This window comes from Narcine bancroftii, chromosome 1, assembly GCF_036971445.1.
Source record: "Narcine bancroftii isolate sNarBan1 chromosome 1, sNarBan1.hap1, whole genome shotgun sequence".
In the NCBI taxonomy this organism is placed as follows: domain Eukaryota; kingdom Metazoa; phylum Chordata; class Chondrichthyes; order Torpediniformes; family Narcinidae; genus Narcine; species Narcine bancroftii.
In genome coordinates, this window is record NC_091469.1 from 118430533 (window position 1) to 118456168 (window position 25636).

The 25636-nt window shown below is 38.7% G+C and overlaps 1 protein-coding gene across 10 annotated transcripts in view; it reads left to right on the forward strand.

Annotated features, from left to right (window-relative positions):
- Window positions 1-25636, forward strand: part of fcho2 (FCH and mu domain containing endocytic adaptor 2) — a 241038-nt gene that overhangs the window by 98994 nt on the left and 116408 nt on the right. For 9 of the 10 annotated variants that reach the window (XM_069937031.1, XM_069937066.1, XM_069937035.1 and 6 more), the window contains 7 exons: window positions 611-683; window positions 3439-3463; window positions 5096-5153; window positions 7044-7213; window positions 11596-11607; window positions 11867-11891; window positions 17641-17683. In XM_069937031.1, coding sequence (XP_069793132.1) covers window positions 611-683; window positions 3439-3463; window positions 5096-5153; window positions 7044-7213; window positions 11596-11607; window positions 11867-11891; window positions 17641-17683 — 406 coding nt within the window. The remainder of the gene's footprint in view (window positions 1-610; window positions 684-3438; window positions 3464-5095; window positions 5154-7043; window positions 7214-11595; window positions 11608-11866; window positions 11892-17640; window positions 17684-25636) is intronic. The other variant, XM_069937044.1, reaches the window with a different exon arrangement.

The window sequence follows — 25636 nt, forward strand, 5'->3', positions numbered from 1 at the left end:
TGTCAAAATCTTTATCAACAATTTTTCTTGCTCTTCACAGAGCTAGATATTTCACCTTTACAGAGACTTCTTTCTGTAATCAATATTTCTCTTTGCAACAATATATTGTAATCCCTCACTTTCCACTTCTTACTCATCAAGAACCTAATTCCTTATTCATTTTCTGCATAGCATCATCTAAATTCTACCATGGCAATAAATTGGGGCTGACAACAATACTAAAAGGAACATAGGACAAGGTTTTTTTCTTATCTTTCTTCAACTTACAGATGTTTTTCATTCTATGTCTGCCTCTCCTTTTTGGTACCTACCCATTATTTTTCTCTCTCTCCACCATTTCTCACAGGTTCTCACTCCCAGCTTACCCCTTAGACATCCACTGAAAAGGAAAAAAAAACTACAATGGGGATGGATGGCAGAAGATGTGTGTGAGAGACATGGGAAACTATTGTTAAAATAAATTATTCTCTTATTTGGCAAGAACATCTTAAAACTAGATTGAGCTGGAACTGTTGCACGGGTCTGAGGAGACCAGTGTGTTGTTTTTAGAATTTAGTGAAACTGTTTTTGATTTTTGGATTGAATTTGCAAAATGATGTTTGTAATGCAGGGGTGAAGAAGTCCAGAAGAAAAACATTTGGAATACCTGGACGAATAAAAAGAGAAAAAGATACAGATTCAGTGTGAGTTCATGTTTCAATGTTTATTTGCATTTTAAGTGGTCAGCAGTTTATTGTAGAGTAGGAAATAGAAATATATCTTACAGCTCATTGAATTTGTTCTGTCAGTCAATAAGTTCATGGTTGAAACTGTACCTCGTCCACTTTCCCACCCAGTTGTCATATCTATTAATATCTTTAGTTTCCAAAGTCTTTAACCCTTAGCTTTAATCCTGCCAAGCTAAAGAAATCCTCTGCATGCTGATTTAGAGAATTTCTAAAATTTACAATTCATTATGCAAAGAATTCTATAAAGAAAAGTTGTTTCTTGTCATTTTTAAAAAATTTGGAGATACAGCATGGCAACAAGACCTTCTGGACCACGAGCCTACGTAACCCAAATACACCTTTGTGACCAATTAATCCCCTAAACCCATACACCTTTGGAACATGCGAGGAAACTGGAGCACCTGGAGGAAAACTACAGAGACATGGGGAGAATGTACAGACTCCTTACAGACAGCAGCAGATTCAAACCCGGGTCACTGCTGCTATATCAGTGTTGCACTAATCGCTACACTAACCGTGCACTCCCATCTTTGCTGAAAATGGTTGACTTTAATCTTGAGGGTGGTGAAAAACGGAGGTCTGTAGAATCAGTGATTGCAATAAAAACCTGCAGTAAATGCTGGAGGAACTCAGCTGGTCTGGCAGCATCCACATCCCCCATATTTTGGGTCTGAGTCCTTAAGGATATAAGCAAAAAGCAGGCAGGTGTCTCAATAAGGACTAAGAGAGGAAGGTGAAAGAATGGGAGGGGGAGGAGTCCAGACCAACAAACAAAAGGTATTAATTGGATATGAAAAGAGGAAAGGTGAGAATTGATTTTGGCTCCAAAAGGAGACAGGAGGAAAAGGGGGAGAGAGAGAGAAAGAATGAAGAAAAGGCGAGAGGGGGGATTAGGATGGCGGGGTGGGGGGGGGTGGAGGGGGTGGTGGTATGGAAACCAGAGAAGTCAATGTTAATGCCATCCGATTGAAGGGTTTCCAGATCGAGGATGAGGTGATGTACCTCCAATTTACGGGTGGTTTCAGTCTGACAGTGCATGATATTATGGACGGACATGTCAGAAAGGGAATGGGATGGGGAATTGAAATGGGAGATGCACACAATTATAGCAGACAGAGCCAAGATGCTCAACGAAACAATCTCCAAGTCTGCACCAGCTTCTTTGATGTAGAGGAGACAACAACACTAGATGTAGATGATGATCCCTGAAGATTCACAAGTGAAGTGCTGCTTCACTTGTAAGGACTGTTAGGGGTCCTGAATGATGGTGAGGGAGGACGAGGGCACAGGTCAAGCATTTCCTGTAGTCACAGGGGTAGGTACCAAGGGGACAATTGGTTGTGTGGGAGGAGTGGAAGAGGGAGTTACGGAGGGAGTGGTCCTTAAGTAAGGAGGGGAGGAGAAAGAAATATGTGTCTTGTGGTGGGATCACGTAGGAGGTGGAAGTGGCAGAGGAAGATGTGTTGGACACGAAGGCTAGTGGAGTGGCAGGGGACGATAAGGGGAATCCTGTCATTTTTGTGTGTCAGGGTGGAGAGGGCCAGGGCAGATGTACAGTAATGGAGGATATACGGGTGAGGGCCAAGTTGATTATGGGAGAGAAAAAGCCACGTTATTTGAAAGAGGACATCACTGATCTGGTATGGAAGATCTCATCCTGGGAACTGATGTGATAGAGACAGAGGAATTGTGAGAAAGGAATAAAATCCGACAGGGGACATGGTGTGAAGAGGTGTAGTTGAGGTGGTGGAGGCCGGTTCCATAGCTATATTTAAGAGAGAGTTCGATTTAGTACTTGTGACTAGGGGAATCAGGGGGTATGGAGAGAGAGCTGGAACAGGGTATTGAGTGGATGATCAGCCATGATCAAAATGAATGGCGGTGTAGGCTTGAAGGGCCAAATGGCCTACTCCTACACCTATTTTCTATGTTTGTTTGTCGAGAATTTGTCTCCTGAGATGGAGACAGTGCGATCGAGAAAAAGGAGAATGTTGCTTGAGAAGGACCCTGTGAATTTGTGGTCAATGTGGAAGTTAGCAGCATCGTCGATAAGTTGACAAACTCCTGGGTGCATAGGGCAGCACCAAAGTAGTCGTCAATGTAACGATAAAAGAGTTGAGGAGCCTTGCCTCTTGGGCCTTTAGCAAGGATATCTTCATGTAGCCAAAGAAAAGGCAGGCATAGCTGGAACCCTAATCTTGAGTCTTGCTTCCTAGTTCTAAGTCGTTCCCCCACCCCGAGGGAAAAGAGACTGCTGTCATCTGTGAATGTCTTTCAGAATTTTTTATGTCTCATTCTTCTACTCTCCAATAAGGATAAGCCAAGCTGATTTAGTTGCTATCAGGGAGAGGGGGGATGGCTGTGTAAATGGAGAGGGAATGGGATGGAGAGATGAAGGAATGAAGACAGAGGGATGGGGAAGAGAGGGATAACAGGGAGTGAGCTAGTGGAAACCGGAGAAGTCGATGTTAAGGCCATCTGGTTGGAGAGTGCTCAGATGGAATATTAGGTGTTTTCCCTCCCATGATTTATGGTGCGTGAGGCCATGAACAGACATGTCAGCGTGGGAATGGGGCGCAGAATTGAAAAGGTGTCTGCAGAACGTTGTTGTTTATTGAAGCACTGAGGGTAGACCCCATTTAGTTTTAGTTTTGTGTTCATGATTAGAATATTCACAGTAATTATAATTTAACTTTTATTCCTCCAACAGGGAATCTCCAGATGCTGATTCAGTTGTAAGTAAAACAAGCAAAATAAGAAATCTCATAACAGTTGCAGGACCATTATGAGAAGTAGTATATTGTTTTTAAGTTGTCAGAACAACCCTGCAGAAGTTTGTATCATTGTTAAAATACAGTAGTTACCACATTAACTACACTATAGATTGCAAACTATGAGCGTTTTATTCTGAGTATATTTATCTTAATTAAGAATTTAATTTAGTAAATGTTACTCAACTGCTATCAAACATTGTTCATCTATTGCTGGGTTAAAACAAACAACAGAGCAGGAAATTATGCCAAGTGTGTAGGTGTAAGGAAGGAAGTGCAATTTAATCATTTGATTTTTGGAGATCTCATGCAAATCTAGCAGATTTATGGTAATTTAAGTTTCACTTCATTTTTACCCATTGCCAATATCTCACAAAAAGGTGTTCCAGTTTACATGTGCAATTTTTCAGTAACTTTCTGGCAAAATTGCTTTTTGTTCAAATTTTAACTTTTTAACTTTTGTACCCATAAATATTCCATGGCTACATAATAGGAAATAAGCAGTAAGAGCTAGATTATTTTATTTTTCCTTCTTTTGCTATATTGTGTGGTAACTTGGGTTTGAAGATGAGATTTCTAAATGAATTTGAATGTATATTGGTGCTTGTTGTGGGAGGTGAAGAACTGTCCAGGTGTCGCTAAATGTTTCAGAAGAGGCAAATAAAGATTTGCTTGTGGAAGAGTTAATTTGATTTTGTGGTTTTCAAAATACTACAGAAAAAAAATTTAAAAATAAAAATTTCTTCAGCTTATGGTTCATTCTGAAACTTTTGCCGGACCTCGTGACAATGAAGGTTACAGGAAATGAGTAGTCGATTTTTCCAACTCCTTCAACTTAAAAATATGAGAATGTTAATTATTTGGAACTGGGGGTAACCTATTTAAATGAATAGGAGAAGTTGGCTACCAGGAAAAGGGGATGTTTTAAAAAAATAATGATTTAATCAAGCCAAATGTTTTTATCGACAATATATGTGTCTTTCATCTTTTGATTTATTTTTCTTTTTTTTTGTAATATTTTCAAGGTTTGTGATGATAAGCACATTGACAAACATTCAGTTAAAACAACAGTTTTGATAGCAAGGGAATCTGGGAACTCAGTCTCTCGTTTGTATTAGTTCTCCCACCAGGAAAATGCACCCTGGACTATGGTGAATGAAACAACATAGTCCAGGACACAAGGTCCCAGCCATCTCATTGGAATGGAAGAACTGTCCCAGATGTTGAAGGCAATCAGTGACATTTAATTAAAAAAAACTTGTTTACTTAGAATGAATATGCAAAGCACAAAAATATTTGCTGGTGATCTCCTCTTGTAGGGAGTGTTCTAAACCAAAAAGTCTACTTTATGCTATTGACCAAGAAACTGTTTTTGTTTTTATAAAGTTTATGACTCAATTTTTCATTACTTTTAAAAAAACCTATCTTTAACTCAAGTTGGTTTTATTGCACAGCATATTTTAGAGATATTTAGTTTTATAGATTGCACAGATTGTACTAATTTTAATGCTCTGATAGCAAGTGGAAGAGATCCAAGTGGAAATAAAGATGTTTCTTGTTGTAGTTATCAGTTAACTCTTTATATTTCTTCAATAGAATGTGCCAGAGGTGGATGAGGAAGGTTACTGTATCAAGCCAGAAGTGAATCAAAATAATATCCTTTACTTGAACGAATGTTGAAGATTATCTTAATGAAGTGTATAATGCAAATAAACTATTCTGATATATTGTGCATGTCAATTAACAAATGACTATTCAGATTAAAATTAATCAGAATTAACAATTTAACTATAGGCAAAATTTTCAGGATTACTGTACAGAATGTTAATTTCTTGGTTGTACTTCAAATAATCTTAAAACTCTTGGAACACAACTTTGAAGAAAGCTTGTCCTTCAATTGGAATGTACCCAATTCTATATTTAAAAAAATAATTGTATTTTTTATTCCATAATCCTTTCAGTTAAAGCTTTCCAAATGATAAAAATGTACTATTTCATTTTTTCCCTTAATTCATTTACCAGTTATACTTAAAATCTACATTCTCTGGTTCATTTCTTGTTATTTATTCTGTCAATTTATTTCTCTATTTTAAACACTTATGCTGGAACCTCCTTTAACTGCCTTTGCTATCAGAAGAACAAGATTTTCTTTCTTCTTTGAAGACTTGCATGATTAGTGCCACTCTAGTAAATGCCCTCTTTAAGGCCATGACATTTTTTCCTAAAGTGTGACATCCAGAACTGAATAAAATACAGCAGCATAGCACATGATTTACAGAAAACATTGCAAAATGTCCTTGAGCAGCTCTCCGGACTGAATAGACCAGGTCTTTGGACTGCTCTCTCTCCAACTGTGAGAAGGAGCAATTTGTGCTGGGTCTCTGTTAGCAGCAGTAGAGATCCTGACATTGGAAATATTACAAATGTAGCTGATCTAAGTTGGGAACTGGGGATTGTTGCTCCTTGGTAATTGTAAATGACATGGGACTGCACCTCAGCAGCCTTCAGAGTAGAAGTTATTAAGTTTCTGTAAAATCCTGCAAGTACCTCACTTCACATGCACAAATGCACGAGAGCAATGGTGTGAGCTAACACTGCAGCACATGGTCATTGATTGTTCTGTTTCCAAGGCACATTTATCCCTTTGAAATACAGAGATCAAAACTAGACATTTTCAGTTTTCTCCAAAACCATACACAATTTCTTTGCTTTTATATTTGAACCTCCTTGCTTTTATTTTCAGTCTTCCTAATTATTTAGTGTTGCTGCATTCTTACATTTCTGATTTAATGAACTGCAACACCAAAACTCCCCGCTATTCCAGCATTTTCATGTTCTTGCTGTTTTAAATGTGCTTTTTATATTCTTATCATCAGAGTGCATTATCATTTTCTCCATATGCCCCCTTCTTCTCCACCTGCCTGTATTCTTGAGCAGACTGTTGATGTCTTCCTCATAGTTTACTTTCTTACCTAGATTTATGTTAAGTCTCTAGAATTGCCAGATTCATAGTCACATCCTGCTCAGATCCAGGCTACTAAATGACCAAAGAGGAATGACAGCTTCATGGATTAAGGTGTTCAGGTAATTTTGTCTTCCTTGATGCTGTGTAGTTGGTATTCCAGCTCTTGAGAGGGTTGCAGAAGATGCAGTCATTGCAGATATGGTTGCTACAGATCTCTCTGGTCTTGGCAAACTCACACAAGTTGTGACATTTTACCTGCTTTCATTTCTATTAAACCTTGCTTAATTGATTTATACCAGATTTCTGATCACTAGATTTTTATATTGATTAAAAGTTTATTAGTCTTTTGAAAGGTTTTTCATCTGCAAAAAAATAGGCATCACATTTGATAAGAAGTGATGCTAACATTCTTCCTTGTATTATTAATGCATTGTATGATAGTAAAGTGACAAGTGATTGAGCTGTGCCTTACGAATGGTCATTTTACCCTCGGAGCGATAGATATCTTCAACTTAAATTTTATTTTAGGCTACAAACCATAAATCTGAATTTCTTTTCATTCCCTTAACTGATGCAAACATGCCAAAGAAAATAATTTTAATTCATCAAGTGATTCAGGTTCTGATGATGAGGAACCCAAAAAGTTCCATGTGCAAATTAAGCCCATTCAACCAAACAATGATACTAACCACACATTAGAAGAGTTGAAAGCTTCCATCGGGAATATTACACTTTCTCCGTGCCCATCGGTAAGTATCGTTTTGTGTTTGAATATTAATATTTTAACTATGGATCAGTTAATTTCTTGCCAAACTTTACAGTATGCCTTCCTTCATTCACCGTATGTTGTATATTTATGGGACTTTGTTTACACAGTCAAAAACCAAAATTGATGATGGTGACCAAACCATCCAGCATCTGTAGATATTGCACAGAAAAATGTATTGGAAGAAATTATTCATTACTTCAAAGATTCCTTTTATTGTCATGTAATAATACATTGAAATGTAATATATGTGCTAGACTTCAACATTTGTCTGCTGTAAGGCAAACAGAGTCACCGTGAGCATTGGCTGGCTCTCCTAACAATAGAAGAAAGAAAAGCAAAAGAGAGTCCCATCAGAGGCAGCGAGTGACCATGGATTTTCCTCTGGTTCAAACCATCGGCAATCCAAGCCTCCAATCATTTAGGAATTTTTCAGCTCCCTAGGCCCTTAGGGAGCCCTTCTTGCCAAAAGCACCCATTCAAATCTTGGTTCCGATATCTCGTTCCCATGAGCCAGTCTCCAGCAGCCTGCAGACTGTGTGAGTCTTGTCAATCGGGAGTTGCCAGCAGCCTGCAGCCTATGTGGAGACCTTCAGCCGCTGAGCTCCTTGCTGGTCTGCTGCCATGGTCACCATCCTGTAGGGTCTCCTTCTCAATGAGGAGTGTTCTCCGCTTGGTGCCATGCGCTGGACTGTTGCTCTCCTCGAATCTGTAATTCCTCATGGTATTCTGCCCCGTACAGGCACTGCCATGTTGGGTACAAAGTTTGTGGTTGCTGGATTTAAATAAAAACATTGTTGGCTCATTTAACAGGCCATTTAAAGCCTTTAACATTAGGTCTAGGCAGTAAGACCATGTGGAGCATTGCTTGTCTTTGCTCTCCACTCTACTGGGTCTGCACCAGCTGAATTGCTGCCATTGCAGCAGTTACATTTTTTAAAGGTAAAAGTAACTTGGAATCAACTTGCTTGTGAAGAAGTAACATTTGAAGTACTGTAAAACCCCTGGTATCTGGCACCTACGGGGATTGGTAGATGCTGGATAAGCGGGTTTTCAGTTGCTTGAGACTCACTCTTACAATACCTAACTAATACACCTGCATTAAGAATGAACAGTTTAAAAGACAAAAATACTATACTGTACTTACATTGAACAAAATTCACTTGCATGAATATATAAACCAGTGGTTCTCAACCTTTTTCTTCCCACTCACATACCACTTTAAGTTATTCCTATGCCTTAAATGCTCTGTGATTAGTTAAAGAATTACTTAAGGTGGTATGTGAGTGGGAAGGGAAAGTTGAGAATCACTGCCCTAGACCCAATTGTTACTGAAATCATTTGCTTAAGAAATATTGTCATTGGACCATTTCCTTTGGAGTGATGAAACTGTGCACATAACGTGTCAGTTAGGTACGATTAAAACAGTGGTTTTCAAACTTTCTTCCCACCCACATACCACCTTAAACAATCCCTTTTTAATCACAGAGCACCAATGGCATAGGGAATACTTAAAAGTGGTATGGAGTGGAAAGAAAAAAGTTGAGAACCACTGAAGTAAACCTTAAATAATTTTACTTTATTTTCAGTCACACTCTTTGAAAATATTTAACCACTACTGCATCTGTAGGTTGCTCCCCCTCCACGGAGCTGCCCGAAAGACAAACAATAACATCATAATTAACCCCCCCCCTTTCAAGTTTTAGATAAACCCTTACTAATATACTTTTTTAATATACAAAGAAAGATAAAGACTTACTAAGCAGGGATAAGGAGACACTTTTAAGAGAGTCACCCCAGTGGTGAGCAGCATCAACCAGCTCTTCATTCTGTGTGTCACCATTTTATTCAAATACAACTATTGAAACAGCTGCTACGAGCAAAGCTCCTCATCCTGGGTGATATATATCAAACAACTTTATTTAAAATTTATTCAAAGAGCTGCTCAGAGCCAAACAACACCAAGGCACTCCACTGGCTGAATATTTTATCCTATCTTCACCAAAGGTTAATGTGTAACTTCAGAGAACATTTACAATTTTAAACTATTTAATTTTTATTTATCTTCCTTGAATATTTTTTGCTGGTGGCTTGGGGTTGCTGTTTGCTTGAATTCCAGATAATGGGTTTTACTGTACTTGCATTAAATAAAAGTTTAACTTTTTTCACGTTGCTGTGAAAAGTTACAATTCATTGTTATTAATCAGTCTGAGATGAAATTGGTTGACTTTTTAAATGTCCTTTAAAATGGCCTAGCAAGCCTCTTCTTTGTGAACTGCAACAGTTCAAGAAGCCAACTCGTGCCTGAATTCTCAAGAGTAATTAAGTACAGTCAATGCCCACAATGCTCAGAACTTTAATATGTCTTTTAGGTAAAAGTCGTGCCAGATTTCAGTGAATTTTTAGGAGACAAATAATTTATTTTAGTTATTTTTTTTAAAACTTGATTTGATATTTTGTATAAATGTGAATTAGGTTCTCTGTCAGTTTTCATAAAGGAATGCCACATTGCACCTTTTAGTCCATTAATAATTCTGGCACAGCCCAATGAAATTGATTTTCATCATTTGGGTGGTTATTGGTCCTTCATAAGTTTTGGGTGTCAATTTGGATCAATACCACCACTCGCTGCATCTCAAATCTGGTCTAGTTTTTGGGAGGAGGAAATTATGTCATTCAATTAAACACCCTTTAGATTCACCTTTGATCCATTCCTTCTAGTTGTTAGAACAACTCAGTTTTAGTACGTAACATTTATGCACCTTTTATTAATTAGCACAATGCATTTTGTTTTGCTGAGAGGAAAAGTGGGTGAAGAATAGACAAGGAAATTGCAGAAGAATTAATATAAAAGTACTTTTTAATAATCAAAACAATATTTGTATCAGATACTAAAGTTAATCAAGCATGCTTAATGTTAGAGCCGCATATGAGTTTGACCTGTCTCAAGGCTAATGGGAAATAATCATAAGAACGTATGAAATAAAAAACAGGAGGAGATCATTCAGCACATGTTGCCTTTTTTGCTATTCGATAACATCATATTTGTTATATTTGTTTTTTTTTTTCTTTTGTATGTTAATTACCCTTGTAGTTTGTTTATAGACCTAGGAAGCTACCACAAGTCAGATTTTTATTGATTCTGTACTTTGTACTTGGGGATATGACAATAAATTTCAATCATTCATATTTTCCCTCAGCAGCACTTTCTTGCACTTGCATTCTTTTAATATATAAAATATATATCAATTTGAATTACACTGCATTGTTGGAGTCAGTAGCAATCACAATGACTGAGCTTCTACAGCCTCTTGGGTAGTAAATTTCAAAAGTTAACTACATCTCGGTATAGAAATGCTCATATGTATTTACCTTATAAAGGACTATCTTGTTCATTATTCTAAATTAAAGATTAAAAATGAGTGATACATGTTGAGTACTTGATTGAATAGTTTTACATAAAACATTTTGGGCCAACAAGAATGAAACACAGTACATTTTGGCCACTTAAAAGCTGTCATTTCAGTTCAAATCATTCCTTTCTACAATATTCCTGAGACTCCCAAGCCTAACAAGTCTTCATTTAATTAAGTTGATTGAAATGTATTTAGTATTTTTCTAATAATGTCTGTACTTTTCTGTGCTTTAACTTTTTTAAAGTTACATTTTATATATGTAAATCATAATTTGATTTTTTTGGTCATAGTGAGCAATGTTAACAAATATTCAGTTTAAACATTAGCTTTGATAGCAGAGAAGCCTGGGAGCTGAGCCTCGCCAGGCTGAAAATAGCATTCAGGGGACAATCTGTGTCAGTGAAACTCAGAAAGATACAGCAGATCATTGGGTTGCTCTAATACAGTGGTTTTCAATCTTTTCTTTCCACTTAAAGTATTCCCTGTGTCATAGGTGCTCTGTGATTAGTAAGGGATTGCTAATGGGGGTGGGAAGAAAAAGTTTGAAAATCACTGTTTTAATCGTACCTAATTGACCTGTTATGTGTACTATTTCATAACTCCAAAGGAAATGGGTCAATGACAATTTTTCTCAAGCAAATGATTTCAGTATCAATTGGGTTTAGAGCAGTGATTCTCAACATTCCCTTCCCACTCACATACCATCTTAAGCAATCCCTTACTAATCACAGAGCACATATGGCAAAGGGAATACTTAAATTTGGATGTGAGTGGAAAGAAAAAGGTTTTTGCCCGCATAATTGTAGAAAGGAATGTACTCGAAGGGTTGGTAATCAGTTAGCTTGGGCATCTTTTCAGTCAGTCTCCCATCAATTTTTATTATTACAATATAATTTCACAGATGAGTATTTGACATTATCTTTACTTCTCTGTTACATGCTGACTTCAGAGACATAGTCCGGTAAGTGATTATTTCAGTGCTCAATGATTACTCAGTAAAGATTTTGTTTAATGATAATTGTATATAAGAATAGATTTGCATGTGTATATACAAGTACTTACATTTGTGTGACCTTGTAGGAAGTTTGTTGTCATTATTTTAATTGTTGAATTAACAAAATTTATGTTGTCCTTACAATCTTGTTTTGTATATATTTTCTATTAATAGAATTTGAATTGTGTTTCGTATGCATTTCTGAACTATTTTTTTGTCATTCCAGACTTCAATGAAAAGAAATGTATCCAGTAAGTAGAATTAATAGATTTTTTTTGTATTCTATACTAATTATCTCAGATTGTACCTTGTTTTCTGTATTGTCAAATTAATTTTGTTCCTGAAAATGCAGTTTCTTAAACATAAGAAATAAATTTTAGAAAGCTTGCAAGTCATAAAATCTTGGTTATTTTGTTTTTGATTTCTTTCTGGTTTTAATTAAATTGTATAAATTCTTACATTGTTAAAATTAATTAATTCACCTTGCTGCAAACATTTGCTTTTGGACCAAGACAGATTCATATCTGATAGAACCTTAGAGCATATTGCACAGAAGGAGGTCCCTTCGGCCCTTCTAGTCTGTGCCAAACAATTTTTCTGCCTAGTCCCCCTGATCTGTACCTAATCCATAGCCTTCCATACCTCAACCATCCATAAATGTTAAAATTGAGCCTACATTCACCACTTCAGCTGGCAACTTGTTCCACACTCTCACCACTCTCTGTGTGAAGAAGTTCCCCCTAATGTTCCCCCTAAATTTTTCCAATTTACCCTTGACCCATGTTCTCTGGTTTGTATCTCACCTACCCTGAATGGAAAACCCTACCTATATTTACTCTGTCCATCCCCCTCATAATTTTAAATACCTCTATCTCCCCTCATTCTTCTATGCTCCAGGGAAAATAAGTCCTAACCTATATAACCTTTCCCTGTAACTCAGTTCTTTTAATCCAGGCAACATCCTAGTAAGTCTCCTCTGCACTCTTTCTATCTTATTGATATGTTTTGTATAGTAAGGTGACCAAAATTGCACACAATACTCAAAATTTGGACTCACCATGTCTTATACAACTTTTCCATAACATCCCAACTCCTATACTCAATACTTTGATTTATGAAGGCCAATATGCCAAAAGCTCTCTTTACAACTGTATCCACCTGTGACTCCACTTTCAGGGAATTATGAATCTATATTCCCAAATTATGTATCTTTATTCCCAGATTCATCCGTTCTACCACACTCCTCAGTGTCGACCATTTACTGTGTATGTCTTCACACTTGTGTATATTAAATTCCATCTGCCATTTTTCAGCCCATTTTTCCAGCTGGTCCAGATCCCTCTGCATCTGCACTGTCCACAGCACCTCCAATCTTAGTGTCATCTGCAAACTTGCTGATTCAATTTACCAGATTATCCTCCAGATCATTGATGAAGATGACAAATGGTCCTAGCTCTGATCCCTGAGGCACAGGCCTCCAGTCTGAGAAGCAATCATCCACCACTATTCTCTGGCTTCTCCCATCCAGCCATTGTCGAATCCATTTTACTACTTCATCATGAATCTTCAGATGGCACTGTTGGTGTAGTGCTTAGCACAATGCCTTTACAGCACCAGCGATTGGGACCGGGGTTTGAATCCTGCGCTGTCTGTAAGGAGTTTGTACATTATCTGTGTGTCTGCGTCGGTTTTCCCTGGGGCTCCGGTTTCCTCCCACCATTCAAAAAGCACTGGGATGTAGGTTAACCGGGTGTAATTGGGTGGAACAGGCTTGTGGCCAAAATGGCCTGTTACCATGCTGTATGTCTAAATTTAAAGGTAAATTTTATAATTTCCTGACTAACCTCCCATGTGGGACATTGTCAAGGGCTTTACTAAAGTCCATGTAGATAACATCCACATCATTTCCTTCGTCAATTTTCCAGGTAACCTCCTCAAAAAACTGGAAAAGATTGATTAAATACGACCTACCACACACAAAGCCTTGATGAAAGGCTCAAGCTCGAAATGTCGGTTATGTATTTTTATCTTTGCTATATAAAGGACACTGTTTGACCTGCTGAGTTTCTCCAGCTTTGTGTGTTTTCACTTCATCCATGGTGTCTACAGATTTTCGTGTTTTACTACACACAAAACCGTGTTGACTATCCCTAATAAATCCCTAGCTATTCAAATACTTGTATATCCATATATCCATTCTTTTCGAACACCTTCCAGTGATTTACCTGCTACAGATGTCAGGCTCACCAGCCTATAATTTCCAGGGTTACTTTTGGAGCCTTTTTTAAACAACGGAACAATGTGAGCTACCCTCCAATCCCCCAGCATCATACCCATGGCTAAGGACATTTTAAATATTTCTGCTAGAACCCCTACAATATCTACACTAGCCTCCCTCAGGGTCCAAGGGAATATCTTGTCAGCCTCAGGGGATTTACCCACCCTAATTTGCTTTAAGCAGCAAGCACCTCCTCCTCCTCTTTAATCTTTATAGGTCCCATGACCTCACTGGTTGTTCTCCTTACTTACCTCAACTCCGTGCCAGTTTCCTGTGTGAATACTGATTAAATAAAAGCATTTAAGATCTCCCCCATCTCTTTTGGCTCCATACATAACTGACCAGTCTAATCTTCGAGGGGACCAATTTTGTTCCTTACTATCCTTTTGCTCCTAATGTACCCGTAGAAACCCTTAGGATTTTCCTTCACATTGTCTGACAAGCAACCTCAAGTCTTTTAGCCTTCTTGGTTTCTTTCTTGAGATTTTTCTGGCATTTTAAAAATATTCCTCAAGTACCTCATTTGCTCCACGTTGCCCATATCTGCTATGCACCTCTCTCTTCCGAATTAGATAACCAATATCCCTCTAAAACCAAGGTTCCCTATGCTTGCTAACAGGGACATGCAAACTCTGTAGACTGACATTTTCATCGTAGAAGGACTACTACTTCCTCGCACATCCTTGCCCAAAACAACTTTTCCCAATCCACGCACTATAGATCCTTTCTCATTTCCTCAAAATTGGCCTTTCTCTAATTTAGAATCTCAACCTGATGTTCAGACCTATCCTTCTCCATAATTGAAACTAACAGCAATATGATCACTGGACCCAAATTGTTCCCATACACATACATTTGTCACCTGTTCTGTCTTATTCCCTAATAGGAGATCCAGTATTGCATTCTATCTAGTTGGTACCTCGATATATTGATTTAGGAAACTTTCCTGAACACATTTGACAAACTCCAAGCCATCCAGCCCTTTTACAGTTTGGGTGTCCCAGTCAATATGTGGAAAGTTAAAATCTTCTTCTATTACAACCTTATGTTTTCTGCAGCTGTCTGCTATCTCTCTACTGATTGCTCCTCCAATTGTAGTTGACTATTGGCCAGACTATAATACAACCCCATGATGCAGAACTTGTTCAATTTTTAAAAAAATATAAATGCAGGACATAATTTAGCAGCCAGACAGGATTTCGATTTATTATGCACACAAAGAATGCGCTATATTAAAGATGTATACTATCATGGAGCAACACACAAAATGCTGGGGAATTCAGCTGGTCATGCCACATCTGTGGAAGGAAATGATAGTCGACATTTCGGGTCCTACCCCCTTCATCGGGTCTAATGACTCTTTGTTCTTACAATTTTGAACAAGTGAAACAATATAAACTTTTTGAAAATTAGTACCAGGCTAGCTTCTGATGGATCTGGCCCCTCATCTCGAACTACCACCAATATCTGCTCAGAAGTTTGAGACTTACTAATGTTCAAATTGCTGAAATTCAGGCAGAACTGATCAAAACTGCCAACTTCAGCCAGCAAGCATTCCCTAGTGATTGTACATTCAAATTTATATTTCAACAGCAACTTTCAATATGTATATTTACTTGCAAAATTTACAGAGTGGAGGAGAAAGACTAGGGATGTGAAACTAATTAAAGTTTTAACAAAATGGCATGGATAGAATGACTCAAATATGTATCTCTTTATGCAAAATTATATAACGTTCAAGTTTATTTGTCATCCAATTGTACCATTACAATCCAACAAAATGGTGTTCTCCGGTCCACGATGCAGAACAGTTCAAAAGACTCTAACAGACATATCAACACGTACAAATGATAAATATATACACTACATCTGTACAATTAGTAAAATACATATTATTAATAAATAGTAAAGTCATGACATGTTGTTTTACCAGTCATTCAGCTTTCTCTCTGCCCGTGGGAAGAAATTGTTTCTCAGCCTGGTGGTTCTGGCTCTGATACTTCTGTATCTTTTTTCCAACTGGAGTAGCTGGAAGATGCTGTGTGCAGGGTGGTAGGGATTCCCCCCCTGATTTTGCGAGCCCTCTTTAAACAATGATCGGGGGCGGGTGGAGGTGGGGGAGGGCGACTTTTATGATCCTGTGGATTGACCTCTGATCCCATCAGCTACTGTACCACACTGATGCAACCAGCCAGGACGCTTTCAGTAGAGCTCCTGTAAAACTTGGCACGATATTGGTTGATAGCCTTGCCCACCTCAGCCTTCTAAGGAAGTGCAATCGCTGTTGCACCTTCCTGACAAATGATGAGATGTCGTGTGTTCAGGATAGGTCACTTCTAAAGTAGACTCTGAGGAACTTGGTGCTCTCCCCTACCAAGCTACTAATTGTCATAGAGGGTGGTCAGCCTTGGTCCTCCTAGAGTCTACAATTATTGCCTTTTATTTGCCATGTTAAGACGTAGGTTATTTTTTGCACCATTTCATCAGCAGATGCTCAAAGCATTTCATAATGGTGGCGATCAATGCCACTGGATGATAGTCATTGGCACCTGTTACTACCCCTTTGGTACCGGGATGATGGTGGCTGCCATGAAACCTGCAGGGACGATAGACTACTGCAATGACATATTGAAGATCTTAATAATGACCTCTGTCATTTGGTCAGGAGAGTCCTTCAGTACCTGACTGAGTATATTGTCATGTCCCGCTGCCATGTGTGCGTTCACCCTGAATAGGATTCTCCTCACCTCGGCTGCAGCTACTCAAGGAGACTATTCTTCAGGGGGAGAAGGAGTTTTATTTGGTGTCAGCCTGTTCTTCCCATCAAACCATATGTAGAAAATGTTCAGCCTATCCGGAAGGGTGGCATTGTTGTCGTTGACTCACAAGGTTCTTTTGTGGTCTGTTACGGTTTTGATACCTTGCCACATGGGCCTTGTGTCGCCAGTGCTGCAGACCTGCCAGTGATCCTCTATGTGTATCGTCGCTTTCCCTTCCAGATTGCGCAGGTGAATTCAGCCCTGGATGGTCTTAGTGCCTGCGTGTCTCCTATCCTGAAGGCGACATCTGAAGCTCTGAGAAGTGCACAGACCTCTACATCCAACCATGGTTTATGATTAGCCCTAGTTGTGTAGCATTTGATCTCCATGTCATCCTTCATGTACTTGCTAATGTATCCAATTGTTGAACTCCTCTGGTGGTAAAGTTGACATACTGCTGTAATTGGGGTTAAAACAGTTTTCAGGTTGGTGTGGTTGAAGTCACCAGCTACAATCATGTAACCAAGAGGGTAGGACATCTTCTCTTCTGTATTATGTATACAGTAAAGCCCTTGTTATCTGGAATTCAAGCAAATGGCAAAACACAAAATAAATAGGTAAAAAATATGGAAATTTAAAATGGGCACCCTTGCCATTAGTTCGTTAATCACACAACACATAATCTCAAGCAACCAGAAAATACATTTATCTGGCATCTACCAATCCCCAAAGGTGCTGGATACCAGGGGTTTTACTGTATTAGGAAATAAAGATATTTACAATTTTGACTGGAATTCCTCCAGCTACCGTATCTTAAATATATAGCAATCATTTTGAATTTTAGGAACGATGAAAAAGTTAGTGGAATATTTAGCAAAACCTACGTATTTTGGTCTTGCTATAAACTATACTATCTTTTGGAAGCCTTGTGGAATGCCATAACTTTTGCTTTCTTTCTATAAGGTGAAGAATTGGTTCGATCAAGATTACATGTTCCAGTAACTGAGTAAGTTCGTTAAGAAATAAATAGAAGGGATATTAACTAGTTTGATATTTGGAGGTGAATGAAATGTGACTGAAGAAAGGGCTGTCATGTGTTTGTTATTAATACTATTCTCTAATTGACAATCAAACCTAATTTTGGTGAACTGACCTCCTGTTGAGATTATTAACTGCTGAAGACAAAACAAAATGCAAATTCCATCCCACTTTTTAAATTTGGCTCAAGGGCACACGAAGAAACTGCCAACCAATATTTAACCATTTTGATCACATAATTTTTAGCTGCCTTGGAGAATTTAAAATTTATGACAAATTACCTTACCTTTAGTTGTAAAAATGTTGTAACATTTATATCAGCAAAAGTTTCACAGCTCACTATATTTTCTTATCATATTTTCCAATTTAAAATATACTAGCTATGAAAAGATATATTTTTGTTACAATTCATTAAAATGACTAAACATTATGAAGATGTTGTATATTATGGCTTCATAATTGTAATTTTTATTTTACAGTTTAATAGATTTAACCTGACTCTGTTTTTAGAACGTAAAACATTACAGTATCATGCCCCTCGGCCCACGATGTGCTGAACTATGCATACCTATTCCTCAACAATCTAATCCTTGCCCACTTCATATCCATAATTCTCTAATTTTCTTACATCCATGTGCCTATTGAATGTCCCTATTGTACTAGCCTACACTGCTACCTCCAGCAATGATTTCCAGGCCCTCAGCACTCTCCGGACGTTTAAAAAAAATCTTAACTCTAACTTCTCCCCTGAACTTTCCTCCTCTGATCTTAAACAGATGCACTCTGATATTTGCTTTTGTTGCCCAGGGAAAAGGTGCTGGCTGTCCACCCTATCTATTCCCCTCATAATCTTATATACTTCTTTTAAGTCACCTCTCATCTTTCGCCGCTCCAAAGAGAAAAGCCTAGCGCTGTCAACATTGCTCTTAAGACAGGTTCTCCAATCCAGCCAGCATCCAAGTAAATCTCCTTTGCACCCTCTCTTAAGCGTCTACACTCTAAATCCTTCCTGTAATGAGGTGTTCAGAACTGTACACAATACTCCAACTGAGGCCAACATGGCCTGTTTCCGCTCCGTAAATGATTATATGGTTATATGTGGTCTAACCAGAGTTTTATAGAGCTGGAACATTACATCATAGTTCTTGAACTCAATCCACCAAATGAAGGATAGCACACCATGTGCCTTCTTAACTACTCTTTCAACTTGAAAGACATCCTTGAGGGATTTGTGGACCTGGACCACAAACCTACCTCCTCTCTTTGAAGGGAGTTCTGTGAGAATCTCTCTCACTGCTCCCCATCTGCACTCCATGCCATTCTCAAACTCTACGCTCATGTTCTCACCCACGCACTTCCACAACAACATGTCTTCATATACGGTTATCAACTTTTGTCAGTTGGTCTGTACTCCTCCCCCTGCCTCTTCTTTTAATTCATATGCCTGCTGTTTTTTCTCATACCTTGGAGAAGAGCTCAGGCCTGGACGCTGAGAGATCTACTGAGTTCCTCCAGCATTTCTGTGTTTTTACTCCAATCACAGCATCGGCAGTCTTTCATGTTTCACTCCATGGTCCCGCTGTTCCTCAAAACAGTTGAGAATCTGGGTCTAGGACATTTTGGTCTCCGCAGTTTGGCACTGGACATTTTAGTGCTAACAGGTGGATTTCACTACGGGGTGAGAGGTGTGCAGAGATGTCACAGTGGAGAGAGGGGAGTTTGGAATGTCACCATGGAGAGACGGGAGTTTGGAGATGCAACCGCAGAGTGAGGGGAGTTCAGAAATGTCATTGTGGGCAGACGGGTGTTTGGAGTTGTTACCACAGGGAGACAGGAGTTCGGAGATGTGATCGCATATTCGTTATATTTGTTATACAGTTTAATATTCGTTAATATTTATATTTGTTAAATTTAATTAAAATTATAATAAATTAAATGCCATGTCTACATGTCTGTTGCCAAATTCAAGCGCCAAAATATCCAGTGCCAAAATGTCAGTCACCAAAAGGCAAGCACCAAAATATCTGGTGTCAAACTGCGGGTGCCAAAATGTCCAATTCTGTAAGAATGCTGCCATTAACCATGTACTCCACCGTTAAATTCGATGTTCCAAAGAGCATCACTTATCTGGATTGAACTCTATTTGCGACTTCTCCAACCAACTCTGGCCAACTATGTATTTCTGGTTGTAACCTACAACAGCTTCTAAATTATCCACAACACCTCCAACCTTTGTATTATCTACAAACTTACTGACAACCCACTTCACTTCTTTATCCAAGTATTCAATAAAAAATCACAAGGAGCAGGGATCCAAGAATCGATCCCTGCAGAGCACCAGTAGTCACTGACCTCCAGGCAAAATATGTTTCACCTGCCATTACCCTGTACTTTCTGCAGGTAAGTGAGTTGTGAATTCAAACAGTCAAAGTTCCATCGATCCCATGTCTCATAATTTTCTGAATGAGCCTACCATGGGGGACTTTGTAAAATGCCTTACTAAAATCCAAACACATCACCTCCACAACCCTACCTTCATCAATTTCTTTTGTCATCTCCTCTAAAAAGCTCAATTAGACTCATGAGGTACAATCTTCCCCTCACAAACCTATTCTGACAATCTGTGAGAAGACGATCGTTCTCTAAATGCTGTTAATCCTGTTCCTAAGTAACCTCTCCAATAGTTTGCACACAACTGATGTGACTCACTGTTCTATAATTTCGAGGTTTCTCCCTCTTACCATTCTTCAACAAGGGGACTACATTTGCCATTCTCCAATGCTCCAGTACCTCTCCTGTAGCCAGGAATGATGAAAAGATCATCGCCAAAGGCCCCAGCAATCTCTCCCCTTACTTTCTGTCATAACCTGCAATATATCCTATGTGGTTCCAGGGACTTACCTATTCGAATAATTTGAAGAAGATCCAGCACAACCTCTTACACAAGCTTGACGTGCTCCAGCGCATTAGACTATTCTACACTGACCTTACATTCACCAAGATCCCTCTCCCTCGTGAACCCTGAAGTATTAACTTTGGATCTCATCTGTGTCCAGGCACATGGTCTTCCCTTTATCCCTAATTGGTCCTACCTTCACTCAAGTTATCCTGTTCTTCACTTGCGTATAGTATGCCTTTAGGTTTTCCTTAATCCTGCATGCCACCTTCTAGCTTTCCTAAGTTTCTTCCTGGCTACTATTCTCATGAGCCCTTACTGATTTTTGCTTCCTAAACCTTCCTTCTGACTTGCTGCCCCACCTCTCCTCCTGTCAACCATGGCTTCCTTACCATCCCATTTTTTTCCTGTCTCACTAGGACAAACCTATACTGGACTGCTACCTAAACGTCCTTCACATTTCTTTTGCATTTGAAACTCAGTTACAGTAACATGCTGCAAATGTTGTACATTGATGTAAGAGTGATTTCATCTCTGGGTGTATTACAGATAAATATGAATATTTATTTTATTCAGAGAAAGCTCTGCCACTGTTGTGGGGCAAAGGCCAGTCTCAATATGGGTATGCTCAGTTTGTCCCTCAGGAGTGAGGAAGTTTGCAGAGATAAAATGGAATCATAGCTGGGAGTTATATATAGACATGACTTTTAACTTCAATGAAATGAGTAACTGTTCACTTTAATGAATTCTGGGGTGGTGTTCAAACAGACATATGCTTAATGTTCTTATACTTAAGAATGAGTATGAAACGGAACTGGATGCAGGCTCATTACAGTTAGGCAAGCAGAACAAAGGCATGGTGGAATTAATTGGAATTCCTAAATGTTGGAAAACAAGGACTTTTTGTTATTTTCCCAAAATTGTCACTTTTAGGGTTTGTAATTAACTTTATTGAATTCATTCATGTCACGCAGAAATAAAAAAAGCTTGCAATTATACAACTCCAGTCTTAGCCTTAGGGCATTCTAAATCAGTTCACCATAGTGAATTACAAATGAACAATTACTTTCCTATCACCTGTGATGTTTTCATTTGTGTGGGGCTGCCACTTTAAGAGAATAGATTTAACAAAAGCCTCCAAGTTTTGGAAAGTGACCTTGAAACTCTCAGCAGGCTTTGAAGACAGCATATTCCTAAATGGATACATTTGCAGAGTGAGGAGAGAAGCCCTGGAAATCCCAGGTGCAGAGACCATGTGATCAGCATATTGACGAAACAGTGCACAGCTTTGCTCAGAGGCCATTTTAAGGTGACAGCTCAGGAGCAAACAGCTCTCTGAAAAAGAAATACTGTGTCAGATTTGGCCTCGTATGTATTTATAGACAATCTGCCTGAGTTTCTCCTGTTGCAATCTGTCTGATTTCCCCCTGTTAGTTATAGAGGAATGAGAAGACCACTCCGTGACCAAAAAGAGTAAAGGTCACTTTTGTTCGACTGACTCATGAAAAGGGATCTATTTGCAGAACAAATACTGCGCTTGGATGGTACCAGAGTGAGAGTCACTTGAGTACAGCAGACCCACGAAAAGGGTTTTGGAAGCTTTGTGAGCATTATCACACGAAAGTTGAAACTTGCGGTGGTAAAACCAACGATGAAGAAGGCAGAGATTCAGAAAGTTATAGGTGACTATTATGAAAGAGAAGAAAAGTTTGAAGAGGAAGAACAAATGCAGTTTGAGTTGGAAAAACTTAGATTCGAGTTTGAGAGAGAGCAAAATGAATTAGAAAAATATAGATTAGCGGCAGCAGAGAGGAGAGAGAGAGAATAGAAGAAGACTGAGTGATAATTATAGAAACTTAGATTAGCAGATGCAAAAAGGAGAAAGAGAGAGAACGAAAGCGGTTGGAGCTAGAATTAGAAAAACTTAGAAGGGAGAAAGCTGAGAGGAAAAGACAGTTTGAGGAAGAAGTGAAAACTTGGCAGGAATCTGTTGAATTAGTGGACGAGTTTGCTTTAACCCACAGGGTTAAGTTTGTGCCAAGTAAAACATTCCAGAGGGATAATGTGGTATGTCCATGTAAGTTAAAGAACATAACAGGAAGTTGAGCTAGGGGTAAAGATAAAGGAAAACAGGAAAGGGAAAAACATTTGGGTCTTTTGTGCTTCTATTGTAAGAAGCCTGGTCATGTGATAGTGAATTGTCCTATATTGAGGAAAAAGAGAGAAAAGGAGGCATTGCCAGTTGCCTATATTCAAAAAGTTGGAAAACATGGAAACCAAGAGAGTTCCAGACCTGCTGGTAATATTAAGGAGTTTTAATCTTTTGTGTTAGGGTTTGGTTTAATTGGAGGAAGTGTCAACACAAGTGACAGTCCAACCAGTCATTGAGGAAACAAAGACAGATTCAGATACATATCCGACTTGTAAAGATGGTTTGGGCCAGAGTTCTGGTGGTAAACCCGAGAATAAGGACTGGTTTCGCATATGCCAATAACAGAGTCTCACTGTCCCATATGCTAGATTCATCCAGTTGTATTGAGAACTTTTGTGATTTCAACTTCTCAATAAGCTGTTTTTCAACATCTTGACCCATGTCATCTATTCTGTAGCAGACAGTGCTATTAGTCAATAGCATTGCTTGGACATCTTTGTCATCCTTTTGCAGAACTGTTTTGAGAAACAATGATATTGCGGGTTTAATCAGTTCCTCCCCAATTGTATGATTCTTCCCATGTTTTGCAATCAGCAGAGAAATTTCATATCTAGCTTCAAGGGAACAATTAAGGGGTGTATGGACTTCAAATAATGAAGAGATTTTTGATCTATTTCAGAATTCTCTTTCAGTGATTTAAAATATTTTACCCTCAAATGAGCTTCAATGATTCATTTGTTAAAGTCTGTTGGGATAAAAAGGAAAAAGGTGCACATTCATCGTGTACAGCAGGTATAAACCCAAACTTCAAGAACTCTACTGAATATTGACAAACCTTTGGCTTGCTTGATCTGCTGAGTTTGAATATACAGATTAATACAACAGCACGAGCTCTCTGAAACAGATTAATCAATATTTTATTATGTCTTATGTTACGAGTCCAGAGGACCCCAAAAACTAGCAGCAATAGATATGCACCACAACATAGGGTTACTTAAACAAAGGTTATTTTTAATTATCTTTAAACATGAAAACAGAATCAAACTTCAACTTATCTCTATTAACTTAACTAAACCCAACTTAACCCCTTTCTAATTCGAAGCGCACATATATGTGATCTATGTGTAAATGTAAGAAAAATTCTTTGGTCCACAGTTCAATCTCACTTCTCATTCTTCCAAGTTCACTGGTTGCAGACAATTCTTACACTGTGCACAGAATTTAACATGTATAAAGTTCACAAGGCTTTGGTGCTCGAAAGGTAAATGTTTACTGCTTAGGAAGGTTCTCATAGGGTTTGCAGAGAGAAATTTGTTGTTCCAGGATTTCCACAACTGAGGTACCACCATTAGTCACCTCAATGTCTTGCTGATGAAACTTACCCCTCAGGGTTCTCCAGATGATAACCTCTTTCTTTTAGGCTATCACAGAGTTCCTTTCTGTTCCACTTATTCCAAGAGAAACATCAGAGAGATAGCACTTCCTGCCACCCACTGCTCTGGAGCTTTCTGTTTCAGTTCCAACAAGCTTTTCCTGTTTGCACTGTTCAGCTGTCTTTTTGTGTCACATACACTAGCTGAGAGAGCTTGTTTCACCTCTCTCTCTCTCCAACTCAGACTGCTAGAAATCCCATGTGACTCTCTCACTTGCCACAAAACCCTCACCTTCTTCAGCAAACCACAGGAGTTATCCTTCTGCTCCCATCTGTTTCCTTAGGTAAACAAAACCCAGGAGTGACCTTTCTGTGAGCACTAAAGATACTTGGAAACAGCCAGAGTGTCTCCAGTCCAAAACAATGGTCTATTCATTTTATGACATCATTTCAATTAGCACCTACTTGTGAAATCCTCATGCTTTACTTGCTGGGGTCCCTATTTCTTTTTTGATTTTGGTATTTCCCCCTCAGGCTGGCACCTGGGGCAGACTCTCCCCCCTCCTGACCTCCCCTCAATCAACACTAGTGCACAAAATATATACAGATACAGGTCTCACTCACTACTAAACTGAAAAAAGTAAAGGGGTATGGACGGAGACATGATTGTTCAGAAAATTTGAAATCCTCATCGCCAATGAGATAATTTGAAATGGATAATAATATGACCGGTCAGATACAATGTTAACCTAGAATAATAACAATTAAAATAGGAGAAACATTGGAAGAGCAAAAACACGTTATGATGTTATGAGCCCAGAGGACCGCAAAACCCCACAGCAATAGAAATTCACTAAGACAAAAGTTATTTTTAATTTTCTTTAAACATAACAGAATCAGACTTTAACTTATTACTGTGACAGAGTATATAGATATGTTTTTGGGAGATAAGTTGGGAAAAGTTTGTTAGGGTAGGTCACATACAAACACTTTAAAACCGATCTTATTTGAAATACTGGAGCTCTGCCCAATGCTAGACATTGGCTTCTCAACCTTTTGCAAGAGCTTTGAAGAGTGCTCAAGAGACTTCAATTGTTGTTTACCAAAGGCAACAATTGAAAGGGAATGCTGGAGCTGCTGCTGTCTGGAAGGAGAGCCTGATTTTGTAAGAGGACCATGTGGATTTGCAAGCAGAGAGAGTAAAACAAGTTTTCTCTCTAAGAGAGAGAGAGAGAGAGAGAGAGATATCGAGATATCACTTGTACAGTGCTACAACCAGCAAGAGCAGCTGGAACTGGAACAGGACAAGCTGGCAAGAAGCCCCATTTGGAAGACAGCCTGGTCAAAGCCCTTGTGGTTCATGCAAGAGGAGAGGACTGGCTGTCTAATGTTTTACTTGGAATAAGAGAAACAAAAAGGAACTCTGTGGTGACCTGAAAGGAAAAGGTTTTCATCTGGAGAACCCTGAAGGGGCAAGTTTAATCAGCAAGACACTGGAGTG